The following is a 15,923-nucleotide window of genomic DNA, read 5'->3' as shown; positions in this document are numbered from 1 at the left end:
TGTTAGCCATCTTTGGCTCAGCCTTCAAAACATATCAGAATCCTACAACTTCTTGTCAAATCCACTGCTGTGATCACCATGGAATCAAGCCAGCAACATGCCTTACTTGAGTTATTATAACAGCCCCCCTACTTTTCTCAGTCCCTCATCTCCCAACCTACATCTGTTCTCAACACAGCAGGCAGAATAATTCTGTTAAAAAAGAAGTCAGAGCTCAACTTCCAGCATGGCAAAATGAGTAACTCCACTGCCGCACTGCTCAGTGACACTGGTAACATAAAAAAATAAAACCATTCAGAGTCTCTAGAAATGGTCCTAAAGGCAAACAACAAATAAACAGCTAGTCAAGAAAATCAATGGAATTCCAAAGGAAAGGTGAGAGTCTCTGGTACTTGAACCATGATCGCTCCCTCCCTCCCAGCTCAGAGAGTTGGAGACCCCGCTCCAGACTGTACAGCCAACACCACCAGAAGCCCCCTACCCACCACTCCCCATTGAAGGGCTTTCTTCCCAGGAGGAGCAGGTTATCAGAGTTTCTTGTCCTGCCTCCAGCCAGCTACCTGTGGCTGAGGCTAAGTCCCAGGTGAGCGTGGTTGAGAGGTGGAGGGTCCCTTCTCTCACCCAGCCCCAACTCATGGAATGAGGCTCTACCTTGGACATAGCATGCTGAGAACACTGGGTCCGGATCGCCCTTGTCCTGGCTGGTGAGGCACTGGTTCTCAGCTAAAAGAAGCAGGTTAAGAGGACCCCAGGATGCTGCTATACACACACGCATGCACACACACATACAATCAAATATTTAGCAACTAGAGCAGGAGTGTCACTCTGAAAAGAGATTGTCATTGTCCCCGCATCCCAACTCCAACACTTTGGCTCTGAAATTTTGCCTCAAGAGAGAGACTGGCCATAAAACAGCTCCTAAAGTCTCCTCAAATGAGCTGACTTCACCTGCAACATAGCGGAGTTCAGGCCTAATGGCACTCTTGAGGACAGTGAAGGTTGTAACGCAAGGTGGTTAGAGGAGACACAGGATACGAGCTAAACTGCAGGCCCATTAGTTTGCAGGAGAGAACTGGGGAATAAAACAGTTGGGAGCACCTCTGCGGGGGTCAGAGGCCTCAGAAATTAGTCCTTCAAAGGAGCAAGAATTTAAGTGGATTAGTTTGCAGGGCAATTTATGTCCTAGGGCACTGTTGAAAACAAAAGAGAAATCAGCTGACAACTCCTGGACTTAAACAGTTGGGTGTGGTAGGGAAAGGAAGATCCCGCCTCCAAACTACTGTCACCCCAGGGTGACTTGGGCACAGCCAAAGCTCTGCTTCCCTGAGGAGCAATACCAGAGACCTAACACTAAGAGGGAAGCAGACTTCATTGAAACAAAACAGCTAGTCACTAAACAAAAACTAGCAAATAAATCCAGGAGGCGGAGAGACCAGTACCCAGAACTGCTGTGACATATCTAAGACGTCAATTTTCTAACCAAAAATTACAAGGAATTCAAAGAAACAAAAAAAGTATGACCCATAAACCAGAAAAAAGCAGGCATCAGAAACTGCCTGTGAGAGTGCCCAGATTTTGGGTTTATCAGAAAAGACTTCAAAGTAGCCATTACAAACATGCACAGAACTAAAGGAAATCATAATTAAAGAATTTTTTTAAAGTATGAGGACAATGTCACATCGAATAGAGAATATCAATAAAGAGACAGGAATTATAAGAAAGAACCAAAGGGAAACTCTGAAGCTGAAAAGTATAACAACTAAAATAAAAATTCACTCAAATGGCTCAACAGTAGATTCGAACTGGCAGAAAAAAGAACAAGCAAGCTCGAAGGTAGATCAATACAGATTATAAAAGCCAAAGAACAGAGAAAAAAGAATGAAGAAAAATAAAGTGAGCCTTAGAGAAATGTGGGACACTACATGCATACCAACATACATGTAATGGAGAGTTATCAGGAGACGAAAGAGAACAGAAAAAAATACAAATAAATAACAGCTGAAACATTCCCAAATTAATAAAAAAAGAAAAGAAAAGAAAAGAAAGACAGAAAAAAAACAATCTACACATCCAAGAAGTTCAAATTTCAAAAAGGCCAAATACAAACAGATCCACAGACACATCACAGTAAAAATGCTGAAAGTCACTACTTATGGAGAACCCCAATTAGATTAACAGGCTTAGCAGAAACAATAGAGGCCAGAGGAATTAGAGAGTTTGTTGCTAGAAGCCCCAACCTTAAAAAAATAGTAAAGGAGGTTCTTCAGCCTGAAAGCAAGTGACTACAGACCATAATCTGAATCCATGTGAAAAGAAAATCAAAGAACACCAGGTAAAGGTGATATATAATTGTAAAACATGATAGAAATGCCTATTTTCTCCTTCTTTTATTTGATTTTAAAACAATTGTGTAAAATAATATGTGCATAATGTACTGTTGGGCCTATAACCTACAGAAGCATATGTATAAAATATTTACCAATAACAGCACAAAGAAGGTATAGGGACAAAGGAAATGACTAAAGATGGTCAAGTAATGTATCGTTGGGTTTGTAACAAGAGATGTAATGTATTTAAAATAATACCAAAAAAGGGGGTGAAAGGGACAGAGCTACATAGGAGTAATGTTTATATCTCTGGAATTAAGCTAGTATAAATCTGAAGCTGATGCTGTTAAGATGTGTATGTCAAATCCTAAAGCAACCATTAAAAAGAAAAAACTTCAAAAAAAGAAAGCAGTGAAGGAGGAATAGAGGAACATAAAAGACATGAGACACATAGAAATGAAAGTAAATGGCAGATGGTGAATCCAACCAAATCAATAATATGAGAATGGATCACACCACCCAATCAAAAGGCAGAGATTGTCAGACTAGATGAAAAAACATGCTCCAACTATATATTATCTACAGGAAACATATTTTAGATTCAAAGATACAAACAGACTGAAAGTAAAAGGATGAAAAAAGATTTGTCTCATGCAAACAGCAATCACAAGAGTAGGAGTGGCTATACTGTGGTCAGACTGTTTTGTCTTTAGACTTTAAAACAAACAAAAATGTTACTAGAGATAAAGAGCAACATTTTATAATGATGAAAGGGTCAAGCCACCAGAAGATAATAAAGATATAAATATATAATCACCTAATAAAAGAGCACCAAAATACATGAAGCAAAAACCAACAAGAAATGAAGGGAGAAATAGACAATTTAACAATAACATTGGAGACTTCAACATGCCCCTTTGAATGATGAATAGAAAGAGTCAAGTAGACTAGCTGTTCCTTAGGGCTGGTGGGGGATGGGCAGGAAGGCAGCTGAGAACTGAAGGAGAGTTCTTTCTGAGGCAAAAAGGTTCTAAAACTGACTATACCGATAGTTGCACATATCTGCAAATACACTAAAAACCATTGAATTTTACACTTCATATGGGTAAACTGTATACTATGTGACATATCTCAATTAAGTTGCTAAAAACGTTTTTTTTTTTAAAGTTAGAGATGAGTAGTAAATGCAATGAAAATGCAATGAGAGATCCGGTATCAGATCTGGTTCTGGGGGAAAGTGATACAAGTACACCATTGGTACAGAGGGTAATAGCTCAGTGGTAGAGAGCATGCCTAGCATGCACAAGGTCCTGGGTTCAATCCTCCATTAAATAAATAAATAAACCTAATTACCTCCCCCTCAAAAAATTAAAAAAGAAATACATTATTGGGACATCTGACAAATGTAAAAGACTGACAGTGGATTAGCAACAGTACTGTGTCGATGTAAAACTTCTTAATTTTTATCATCACAATGTGATTGTTTAAGAGAATATACTTGTTCCTAGAAATTACACACTGAGGTATCTAGTGGTACTAATATTTAGCAGTACTAACCATTTTACTCTTAAATAGTTCATAAAAAATACTATGAATACACACACAGTTGGGAATGTGAGGGAAGAGAAAGCGAGAATGATAAAGCAGATATGCCAAAAAGCAAAGTTGTTAAGATATGTAAAGCTTTCCTGTAAGTTTAAATTACAGCAAAATTAAAAGTTATGAAAATAAATAAATATTAAGTGTGTGTCACAGAAAGTCATTCCTGTTCAAAACTGCAGTGGCTTTCCATCTCAGTCAGAGATGGAAAAGCCCTCACAAGAGCCTACAGGGCTCTCCATTGCCCGGTGCCTCTGCCTCTCCCCACCACCTCCACAACTCATTTCCCCTCACACTCCTATTCCATCCAGCCAAGCTAGACTCCTGGCTATTTCTAGAACATGCCGCCCTTCAGTACCTTTACACTTGCTGTAACTTCTGCCTGGAACATTTCCTCAATTTTTTCAGGTATTAACTCAAACAGCACCTTCCTAATAAGGCATTTCCCCCACCCTCCCAGCCATCTATCACTCTTGGCCCTATTTTTCTTCAAAGAATGTATTACTACTGCTATCATTAATACATATTAATTTTTTACTCTCTCTCCCAAATCTACTATAAAGCATTATCTAGAGCAGTGCCTGACACACAGCAAGCACTCAATAATCATCTCTGAATGAATGAATCTTAGGACATCAGTAGAAAGGACTTCTTAATTTCTATCCTGCCTTAAGCATAAGAGCACCAAGCAAATCGTGTCACACTACAATTTGATTCCTGGAGACTAGCCTCTCCAGCTGAACCCCCAAGTAAATGAATGTCTGTGAATCAGGAAACAGACCACGGATTGCCCAATTTCCCACCTGCCCTTCACAATTCCCTCAAGGCCTGGCATCAAAGAAACAGCCTCTCTGAACCCTTAGCAAAAGTAAAAACAAGTATGACAAAGCCAGGATCCAAAAGGAAAGCTTCATGTTAGGAAAGCTGAAATCAGGTTCTTATGAAGAGCTGGAGAAAGAAGAAAACTACGTTTAGAATCGGTAACGTGAACAGGCATCATATATCCTGACAGCAGAAAATAAAACAGCTTAAGTCAGAACGGTACTTGGATGATGTTTTGGAGGTTTTGGGGGGAGCAAGTTCAAAACAGGCACCTAAATCTCAGCTGTCCTTAGACACAGTGTACTGCGCTAACAGTAGTCAATGACTGCAGTCAACCCCTTTATTCTGCACAAACAACAGATGTCATCTCTTCATCACTGCTATGGTATGAATATTTGTGTCCCCCCGGTCAAGGCTTGGAGTCCTGCCAAGGCAGTCAGAAACTGTGGAGCCAGAATCAAAGAGGGGGTGGAAGCACAGAAGTGTGAACACAGCATCTGAGGCTGATTTTTCCCTCAGAGATCGCAGATTCTGAAAACTGCAGCTAAGAGGCTGAGAACTTGAGCAGTTTTGAGTAACAGACTCACAGCCAAAGAACAACAATAGGATTCAGATCCTGAGGTCCTCAATGTGTTTAACTTAAAATATGTTGAAGAATATTCACAGTAGCTTTATTCATAACAGCCCGTCTAGAAGCCCAAAGGACCATCGATAGAAAAATAAACAAATTGTGGTATTCTGACGTAATGGAACACTAAGCAGCAATGAGAAAGAATTAACTGCTGCTACATGCAAAGAACAATGCTCATACACATAACATTCAGTAAAAGAAGCTAAAACATAAAGACTAAATACTGTACCATTTCCACGAAGCTCAGGAATAGGCAAAACTAACTATTGTGACAGAAATTAGAGTAATGTTTGGGGGTAGTGTGGTTATTAACTAGGAAGGGTCACAGAGAACTTTCTGGGGTACAAGAACTGTTTTACTTCTTGATCTGAGTGGTGTTTACAAGAGTGTATTTATACACTGTATACTCAAAAATTCCTTGAGTAGTAGTCTTAAAATTTGTGTCCTTTACTATGTGTAAGCAAAACATCAACAAAACAGTAAATTTTTTAAAAAAGTATTCTTGCTTTAAAAAGACCATAGATGCTTTACTCTGCCATCCAGATAAATAGCTATAGATCATCTGACCAAATATGATTATGTTCAGAAAGGGAATCTTAAACTCAGTCAGTTTCATGAGGGTTGCATTTCTCTCCTCCTGTGTTCCCACCTCATGTTCCAGGTCCCTAGGCTGCTGCGAGGGGCACTTACCTGGGATGTCATCAACCTCAACTTTGCTAACAAACTTAAGGGAGCTGGAGAGTTCCCTGTGGAAATCACCACCATGATAAAAGGGAGCTTTGAATATCCCTGCTCTCATCACTTCTAAAAAGTGATATGTACAGACAGGACAGAATCCTTTAATGGACAGTCACGTACATATATCACTTTCCATTAAATAAACAGATGCTCTAATTATATCATAGGCATAAATTCTCTTGCTTGAGTCCAAAAATACTGAACAAACACCGTAACTGTGCAGAAAGTATGATGAACATTTTGGTCCAATAATGTACCAATATGTCTGCCAATATTCCCTGAATACTGAAAATGGTAGAGGAAAAGGAACATTTTAGATGGAAAAAGAGAGCATAATGAGGTAGTCAGGTAATGGTATGACTGGTTATACCATTAAAAGGTTAGGGAAACAACAAACAAACACATAAGAAAATAATTACAATTGATAGCTAGAAGCACAATGTTATTGGAAGGCTCAAATAACAAAAGTTCACAATTTCTTCAATCTTCTAATATGGGCATTGTCTCATTACCATTCATACCATTCACTAAGATCTGTGAATGAAAAATATTGCCAGCCATATCAGTAAACAAAGAATGCTGTGGTCGTCAAGTCATCAGCTGCTACTGCAGCTCCAGACAATGAGTGGAGGGAACTCAGGATGAAGACAAGCAGGCAGCCCAGCCTCTGCTGCCACCTACAAGGGTGCACCTTAAGGGAATTCAGGATGTGGAAAACAAGATACTGACCCTAGATAGCTAGGTGCATATCAAAGGAATGATTTCAAGGAGTCCAGAACTTTGGACCTTCCCATACATAGAAAGTGCCAAATTACTTAACTTGAGATATCTGGGTTTTTGTAATTAACAGCAATCTTTTGACGTTCTGACTATCTGGTGTTTGTTGCAAAATTCCTGTATATCCTGGCTTCTCCCTTGCCTGGGCAGAACAGTCTGAGAGCAATTTGAGAGGCTGCCTCCTGGGCTACAGTCCTCAGAAAGTCCACCGAATACATAACTCTCAACTTTAAGGTTGTGCATTTTCTTTCAGTCGACAGATTCATCAAATCAGCTCAAAATCAGCTTTAAAAAAGCAGACTCCTTACAGGGTTACACAACGTAAGAGGTGGGGCACATATTCAGGAAAAGCAAAGGTCCAAGAAATTAGTGACAACTGAAAGGTTTATCAAAAGCAAACATGATAGGCTGCTCTCCATGAGAAAAAGAAATTGGAGAGGTCTCCTTGAGAGGAGAAAATACGGATTGTGAGAATATAAAGACACTGCTGAATTCAGTGCTTTAAATGTCCCTTTATCTAAGGAGAGTTTATAGTGGACCCTCCAAAAGAGAAAAACGTGTGTGGAGCAAGAGTAAGTTCTCCCCTTCAGTAAAGTCAGTAATGTGCGAGAGCCTGGGCCAGCCCTCAGGCAAGAACACCTAGAGAGGCATCCCTGATCGGGCGGGACTAGGGAAGAGTCCCGCAAGGAACAGCAGGACCGAGGACCGGAGGGAAGAACCAGCAGGGCGCTCAGGAACCAAGCTCCTGGATGACGGCTCTCGGTTCCAGTTCTCTGCTCAGCCCCAGTACCTAGAACTGCGCCTGGCTCGTAGCATGAGCCCAATTCACACAAGGAAAAGAAGCGAGCTGTTCCATCCATGTATTGTCTTGGAGGGAGAGAGATTACAAACGCCCACCGCCGCTCAGTCCGCTCCAGCCCTTCACGCCTAGCAAGGAACCTTGCATCTGGGGGCGGGGACAGGGGCCCCTCACTTACTTTTGCAGCCGGGCGCCATGGTGCCCTCACCCCTCGATCCGGAGACGGACACACCGAGCGCCCTCACTTACAGCCGCGCGATGCGCGGCGATCCCATCAGCTCAAGATGGCCGCCAATTTGAATTTGGCGCCCAGGTGGGACGTTGACGCCAGTACGGAAGCCGCCATGTTGCCCATTCTTGAGCCAGGGGAGGGGCCGACGTGACGTCACGAGTAGGCGCCGTCGCCTCTGCACAGTCCCGAGGCGGCCCGGGAATCCAGTTTTTCCCCAGAACGGCCATGAGCAAGAGGAATCAGGTGTCGTACGTGCGGCCAGCAGAGCCGGCATTCCTGGCCCGCTTCAAGGAACGCGTCGGCTACAGGGAAGGGCCCACAGTAGAGACCAAGGTGAGCCGGGGCCAGTCGCGTTACCTCAGAAGCGCGGCCCGCCCCGCCACTTCCGGCTTCTGCCTTCACTTGGAGGCCAGATACTGACAGGTCCCTCCTCCCACCCGCGCCCGGCCCCCAGTCCGAGTGGCCTCGGACCCCAGACCGGGCCTCTTAAAACTACAGCCTTATACGCCCAGGAAGCTGTTTGTCGTTTTCAGAGTACTGCTGTGTTCTTGAAAATGACTTGACGCAGGTAAAGCGCCTCGTCCTTGGTAGATGGTTAAGAAAGATCATTTTCCTGTCTCTTCATTTTCACTTGCTTATTCCAAAACCTGTAGTTGGCAGGTGGGTAGTAGCGTCGTCCCACTTTCCCGATAAAAAAATTAAGGCCACTCGATCAAGTGACCCGGTATCTTAGGTCTCGAGTCTGGAACATCTTTGGAGGAATGCCCTAGATCTATTCTAATGGTTTGTTGTTACAGAAAAAAAAAAAGATAACCAAAAGTCTTTAATATCCTGGATCTGACTAGAAGAAGAGGAACTTCAGGAAGGCGCCACGCCTGAATAGTTTAGGAATGGAAATCGGTGGGAGTCAACTTCTGAGCCCTCCCAGGCTTCCACCTGAACTGGTTCACATCAAAACCTGCCCTACCTCTTTTAATAGAAAGAGAATATTATGCTTAGGGCATTTTTGGAGAAATAAAGAATTAATTTTGCACTTGGTGCCTAGCACTTGCTCTAAGACTCACCCCTTAAGTCACCTAGAACTTAGTAAGACACAAAAGTGCAGTTAATGCAGTGACTATGTGCTAAACTCAGGCACTGTGCCAGTCTCTGAAAGGACAAATAGATGGATCTCCAAAATGCCATGTTCTTTAGCACCTTCCTGCCTGCCTCATCTCTGCCTTAACAGGTCACCACTTCAGTGAAGGCCTTTGAACCTCCCCAGTTACTCCTCCTCTGTTCTTCTCTTCACTCTATCCATATCTTATTTGCAATACTCATCATTTTACATTGCAATTACTTGCTTTCCTGTTTATCTCCACCACTAAATCAAACACACTCAGTATCTTAATCCCTCTGTAATTTCCCAGCACCTAGTGCAGTGCCTGCCACCAAGTAGTGGATGACAGGTTACATTGGTCAGATGACTATGCTTATCATCAGGGAAGGCTTCATGGAAGAGGGGATATTTAGATTGAATCTTGAGCATGGGTAGGTCAGCAGGTGAAGATGGAAGGAACAGCAGGCATAAAGGTATAGAGATGGTGAGTCGTGGATTGACCATGTGTATAAGTGACTGAGGGACTGATGGAGGTGAGGCCGTATGGACAACAAGGAGCCATGTTTGGTTAGAGATAACATGCTCAGGGAGTGACTGGTCCCCAGGACCAGAAACAGTGATGACAAAGAGGGTGAGGTTTGAGAAAAGGGATGTGAATTCAGCCATGAGGAGAATAGGAGACCTAATTTGATAGTATATTTCAGGTCCTAGTGATGATCTTGTGTGTGCATAGTTAACATCTCGAAGATGACGGCTCAGGATACTACCTTAGGAGAGCTCTGAAGGGGGAAAGCTTTCCAGTTAATATCAGTGACTTGGGCTTGCATGGTTAATCAAGACACTTTTCCTTACCTCATGTGCCTGTGTTTGTGAAACCAACTTCATTCTTCATCATTTAGGTAATAGAATCATCCTGGTGATCTGTTAACAAAAAGAAGAGTTTCATGGGAAATCGATATATACTTGAACTAAATTGTCTTACTCATCTTCTTGAGAGTTAATTCAGGAGTGGCTCTGAACAGTCCTCAGTGACTGCTGCCACTATTCCGTAGACTGTCCCTCTTGTTTTACAGCCAGTTGCATAAACAAAAAGAAGAGTCAGAATTAATGATTCTCAATTTGATGAACACCAGGGTTGATTTTACTTCACTTCCCCATTTCCTTGGCTAAAAATACTTATTAATGGTCATTTATTGGAACCTTTCAGAGAAACATGGGCAAAACTAATGAATAAACAATAAACTCACATGGATATTCAAGAGAATGCACTTGTCAAGTGATGAAGCCGATTTGGGATGTAGACAGAATGGTTGAGTGTGCCTGCAAGTAACTTACCAGGGCTTCAGGTTAATCATTTTTCATCCTATTGGTCATTCATGAGTAGATAAACACGTTTCTTGTCCATGCTGTTTGCCAGGCTCTGTGCCTCTAGATACAGAGATGAAACACATAGTGTCTCTCTCGAAGCAGCTTGCCTAGTGGAGACGGGACAGAAAAATATTGATAGCACAGAGTGGTACATGCCACCTATGAGCTATGCACAGTGTGAGAAAAGCTGCTGAGATCAGGAAAGCACTTTTGAAGGATCTAAGTCTAGAAGGCAGCTTGAGGAGGAGTTGGCCAAGGTCAGTGGGGCTTTCTAGGCCCCAAGAACTTGTTCAGCAACAGGAGGCAAACAAGCTAATATGTTCATAGATCTGCAGTACTCAAACCTGGCTGGAGTCCAGAAGCCATAGACATGGTGGAGGATAAGGCTGTGATTATAGTTCTGGTTGTAGACCAAGGCCAGATTTTGCAGGGCTTTGTTGCCCTGCTTGGGAGACAAGGAAGGCTCTGTGAGAGGTGAACTTAAAACCACATTAAACTTAAACATTTAAAAACACATTATTTGAATAATGTGTGGTGGGGTGCTTATGCCTTTCAACCCAGCAATTCCATGTCCAGGATTTATCTATATTTAAGTTTGCCAAAGTGAACAAAATGTGCAAAATTTTTATTATAGAAGAAAAACACTAGAAACAACCAAAATTTTTACTTAAAAAGAACAGGTCAGATAAACCATGAGATGATCATATATATAACTGAATGCTAGGCAGTGATTTTTTAAAAACATGATGCCATATGTATCTCAAGGTACTGTGCAAATTTTTTTTTGAGTAAGAGTTGGAGGAGCAAGGCTTATATGGTATCTGACATTAAAAAAAAATCTGAATCAATTAGCCAAATGTTACCATTTATTGCATGTGTAGAGTAAGTATATGGTTTCTGTTATGTTATTCTCTGTACTTTTTTACGCTTGGGAAATTCCATAATTTAAAAAGAAAAAAGAAAGCATGTCACATAGTGCTATGTAAAGTGTATGTTTTTTATACACTTAAAAAACAGCTGATGGGATACCCACCAGATAAGCTGCTGGAAGGTAGGAGAGATGAGCAGAAGTGGGAGAAAGTGGACCTTTTACTTGTTGCTTTCTGTACTTTGGTGGTGTTTGTTTGTTTGTTTGTCACTCTTTGAGAAGAGATGGAAGTGAAAAGGGTTGAAGAGCAGAGAGGACCGATGGAGGTCAGCACTGCCCTGAGTGGGCTGAGTGCTGGCAGCACAAGAAGCAGAGGGCCCCTAACACTGGGAGCTGTGTGCTGGGGTCCTGCTGAGATGGAAATCAGTCCCCCTGGACAGGCATCCCAGGGTAACTGGCTGGTGGATCTCCTCCCTAGTGTGGCAAGGTTAGACTCTTAAGAGTTAATTGAAAATTCATTACCAAACACATGTAGTCAATAAAGTTACCTTTCTCACATTAGTAATTAGAGTTTCTCAGAGAGACAGCAACTGTATTTAGTTCAAGGTCAGCAACTTACACGTTATGTTTGTTTTCCTCTAGAGAATCCAGACGCGGCTTCCAGATGAAGATGGCGATCACAGTGACAAAGAAGATGAACAGCCCCAAGTGGTGGTTTTAAAAAAGGGAGACCTGTCAGCTGAAGAAGTCATGAAAATTAAAGCAGAAATCAAGGCTGCCAAAGCAGGTATATCTGAAAGTAATCTGGTTTTCCTAACAATTTAAGGAGCTAGGTATGAAATCATTTTATATAACAGTATGGTATATTTGAAGGAGAAAGTCGGACTTTGGCTTTAACACTTATCAGATGTGTGACCTTGAACAAATCATTTCACCTATCAGCCTCAGTTATCACATCAGTAAAATGGGGACAATAATTGTGCCTACTTTATTGGTTTGTTATAAGGATTAAGTGCAAATTCAAGTAAAAACATCTTGTTTTAAAAAAAAATAACTGGTTAGGCTTACAAACTAGTCAAATGAGGTCTATTTAAGTAGTGCCCAAAGTGTGGTATGCCATACAGTATTTTTTTTCACTATTTGTAAGTACTTACTACATTGCTTTAGGGGGAAATGCTGGAGCTCTGGTCACTTTTCAAAAATACTTAAAAATACAGCCTGATTGTTATGTATCGGGGACTGGCAATATTACTGAATACTTTAGTAAGAGAGTGTTTATTAAGTGACCGCATGTCTTGTGGGCATATGGCTAGCGGCAGTGGAGGAGGCCAGACTGAACTGACTCAAAGACATCTTTAAGTACAGTATGAGATTTTCTTGCCATTTAACTCTCCAATAAAGTCAAAATCATGAGGAGAGAAAGTTTTTTAACTTTCTTTTTGATGCAGATGAAGAACCAGCTTCCGCTGATGGAAGAATTATGTATCGAAAACCAGTCAAGCGTTCCTCAGATGAAAAATATTCAGGTTTAACAGCAAGCTCAAAAAAGAAGAAGGCAAAAGAAGATGAAATAAATAAGCAGGACTCAGTTAAAAAGAACTCACAAAAGCAAATCAAAAACAGTAGCCTCCTTTCATTTGACAATGAAGATGAAAATGATTAAGTGTAAATAAACACTTTGGACTTAGTTTTCCCTAAGAATATATGGGGTATTTTTTAAAATAACATTTTTCCCCTATTCTAAAGATAATACAAGTTTACTGGAGAAAATTTAGACAATACAGAAAACATTCAGTAAGATAAAAACTATGTATGTCCGTCAATACCCTTTTGACCTGAACTGCTAGCTTTGTAGATGTTAACTACCACTAACATTTTATTTCCCATGTGTGGGATGTGTATGTAAATTGTATTTTTGTAAACAAAACTGTGATTGTATTCCATACATTCTCTGTCTTGCTTCTCACTTGACCTTATACCACGAGCATTTTTTCCAAGTCAGTAAAATTAAAACTGACATTTAATAGCTACAGAGGACTTCGTAATTAAACAGATCCCCTATTTGTCTTCCTCATTAGTGAACCTCACTTTGGATGGGGGAGACGGTCATGTGCCTAGTTGCTGTACTTCCCCAGCTCCTGCTAAGGGAGCCCTCTGACAGCTCTGGCAAGATGAGAGATACAAGTGGAGCTTGAACAAGTAAGACTCTAATGAAAAAATATTCACGCGGCTATGGAAACAGTCTTTTGACGGACATCTACCAACCTGCTGTTTCTCCTGTGTCATGCATGAAGTCTTTCTGACAGGAGAAAGGCTTGACAGGAGGCATCTGTCCAGGCCTGAGGTTAGGAATCCTCCACTGCCCCACAAACGTTCTAGGCTAATGGCAGCCCCAGGTTTAACATGGTGAAGGCAAAGATGGTCCCAGAAGCTGAGATTAAGGGACCATTAGTTATCATCATTGATGTGAATGTTTCCTCAGAGACTGGCACAGCTAACACAGTCCCGGTCCCAGAAGCTGCTGGGGAGAGGTAACTGAGTTCTTAAGCTGCAGGATGGGACCTTGAACTTTATATTCATGTGGCTATTTCCCCTAATTCTCCCTAGTCTAGCCATAACTCTTCTGCTGTTCATCCCATCACAGCCTCTGTTCTCTCCAGAGCCTGGATCCTTCTGAACCTGCAGTGGGGGTCCTAGAATACAACCATCTGTCCTGCTACCTTGACACTCTGTCCTTCCCAGGCTTCTCCTTACACCAATCCAGCTGTGCACCAGTACACTTTTCCCTCTTCCCTGCACCCCGAGGAGATAATGGCACAGAGTCAGTTTTCCCATTGCCCTTGCTTCTCCCTGAGCCAACAAGCTGGGTCTCTGGTGTATCTGCAGCAGTAATGTTTACCTCCCACTGAAGGTTCTCTGTGAACCTGTGGGCAACAGAAGCTGGACACACAGTTAAAACATCCTGAACAGATACCTGACCAAAGAAGATACACAGGTGACAAATAATAATAGAAAAAGTACCCCACCTCCTGTGTCATCAGGGAGGCACAAATTAAAAACAATAAGCTGCTACTGTACACCTACTAGAATGGCTAAAATCCAGAACTCAGACAACACCAAATGCCAGCAGGAATGTGGAGCAACAGGAATGCTCATCCATTGCTGGTGGGAATGCAAAATGGTACAGCCACTTTGGAAGACAGCTTGGCACTTTCTTAAAAAACTAAACATACTCTGACCATATCATCCCACAACTACATCCCTTGATTTCTACCCAAAGATCTTGAGAACTTATGTCCATACAAAAACCTGAAAACAGATGTTTATTACCTATATTGAACACTGCCAAAGTATGGAAACAGCCAAGGTATCCTTCAGTAGGCAAATGGATAAATAAACTGGTACATCCAGACAATGAAACATTCAGCGCTAAAAAGAAATGAGCTATCAAGCTGTGAAAAGACATGAAGAAACTCAAAGGCATATTACTCAGTGAAAGAAACCAACTCAAAAAGGCTACATACTGTACAACTCCAACTACATGACATTCTGGAAAAGGCAAAGCTATGAAAGACAGTAAAAAGATAAGTGGGTTGGGAGGAGAGCGGGATGAATAGGTGGAAAGCAAAGGAGTACTAGGGCAAACTTCTGTATGGTACGATAATGGTGGATACATGTCATACATTTATCCAAACCTATAGAATGCATGACTCTTAAGAGTTAACTGTACAACTTAATAAAAAAAACCAACAACCCAATCCAAAAATGGGCAGAATGCCTAAACAAGCAATTCTCCAAGGAAGACACACAAATGGTCAATAGGCACATGAAAAAAATGCTCAGTATCACTAATAATCAGAGAAATGCAAATCAAAACTACAGTGAAGTATCACCTCACACCAGTCAGAATGGCCATCATTCAAAAGTCCACAAATGATAAATGCTAGAGAGGATGTGGAGAAAAGGGATACACTGTTGGTGGGAATGTAGTTTGGTGCAGCAATTACAGAAAACTATGGAGATTCCTCAAAAGGCTAAAAATAGACTTACTATATGATCCAGCAATCCCACTCCTGGGCATATATCCAGAGGGAACTTTAATTCAGAAAGACACATGCACCCCAACATTCATAGCAGCACTATTTACAATAGCCAAGACATGGAAACAACCTAAGTATCCACTAACAGATGACTAGATAAAGAAGTTGTGGTATATTTATACAATGGAGTGCTACTCAGCCATAAAAAAAAATAATGCCACATGCAGCAACATGGATGGACCTGGAAAATGTCATTCTAAGTGAAGCTAGAAAGGGAAATACCACATGATATCACTTAATGTGGAATCTTAAAAAAAAAAAAGACAAATGAAATTATTTACAAAACAGAATCAGACTCACATAGAAAACAAACTTACGGTTACCAGAGGGGGAAGAGGGTAGGAAAGGATATATTGGGAATTTGAGATGTGCAGATACTAATGTATATAAAATACATAAGTAAGTGTATACTCTATAGCACAGGGAACCATATTCAATATTTCATAGTAACCTATGGTGAAGAATATGAGAATGAATGTATATTCTGATGTGACTGAAGTATTGTGCTATACACCAGAAATTGACACATTGTAAACTGACTGTACTTATAAACACACACACAC

The 15,923-nt window shown here is 41.2% G+C and overlaps 2 protein-coding genes across 2 annotated transcripts in view; one reads left to right on the top strand and one right to left on the bottom strand.

Annotated features, from left to right (window-relative positions):
* Positions 1 to 7,986, bottom strand: part of KIF15 (kinesin family member 15) — a 59,435-nt gene extending 51,449 nt beyond the window's left edge. The window contains exon 1 of the mRNA XM_006200706.4: positions 7,872 to 7,986. Coding sequence (XP_006200768.1) covers positions 7,872 to 7,890 — 19 coding nt within the window. The 5' untranslated portion in view covers positions 7,891 to 7,986. The remainder of the gene's footprint in view (positions 1 to 7,871) is intronic.
* An 81-nt stretch (positions 7,987 to 8,067) lies between these two features.
* Positions 8,068 to 15,026, top strand: KIAA1143 (KIAA1143 ortholog). The gene is made up of 3 exons (XM_006200705.4): positions 8,068 to 8,258; positions 11,903 to 12,047; positions 12,709 to 15,026. The coding sequence occupies exons 1-3, from the start codon at positions 8,151 to 8,153 to the stop codon at positions 12,921 to 12,923; spliced, it is 468 nt and encodes a 155-aa protein (XP_006200767.1). The 5' UTR covers positions 8,068 to 8,150; the 3' UTR covers positions 12,924 to 15,026.
* The last annotated feature ends 897 nt before the right edge of the window (positions 15,027 to 15,923 follow it).

Source organism: Vicugna pacos, chromosome 17 (assembly GCF_048564905.1).
Source record: "Vicugna pacos chromosome 17, VicPac4, whole genome shotgun sequence".
NCBI lineage: Eukaryota > Metazoa > Chordata > Mammalia > Artiodactyla > Camelidae > Vicugna > Vicugna pacos.
Note: the sequence above shows the minus strand (reverse complement) of the source record. Positions and strands in the feature narration are given on the sequence as shown.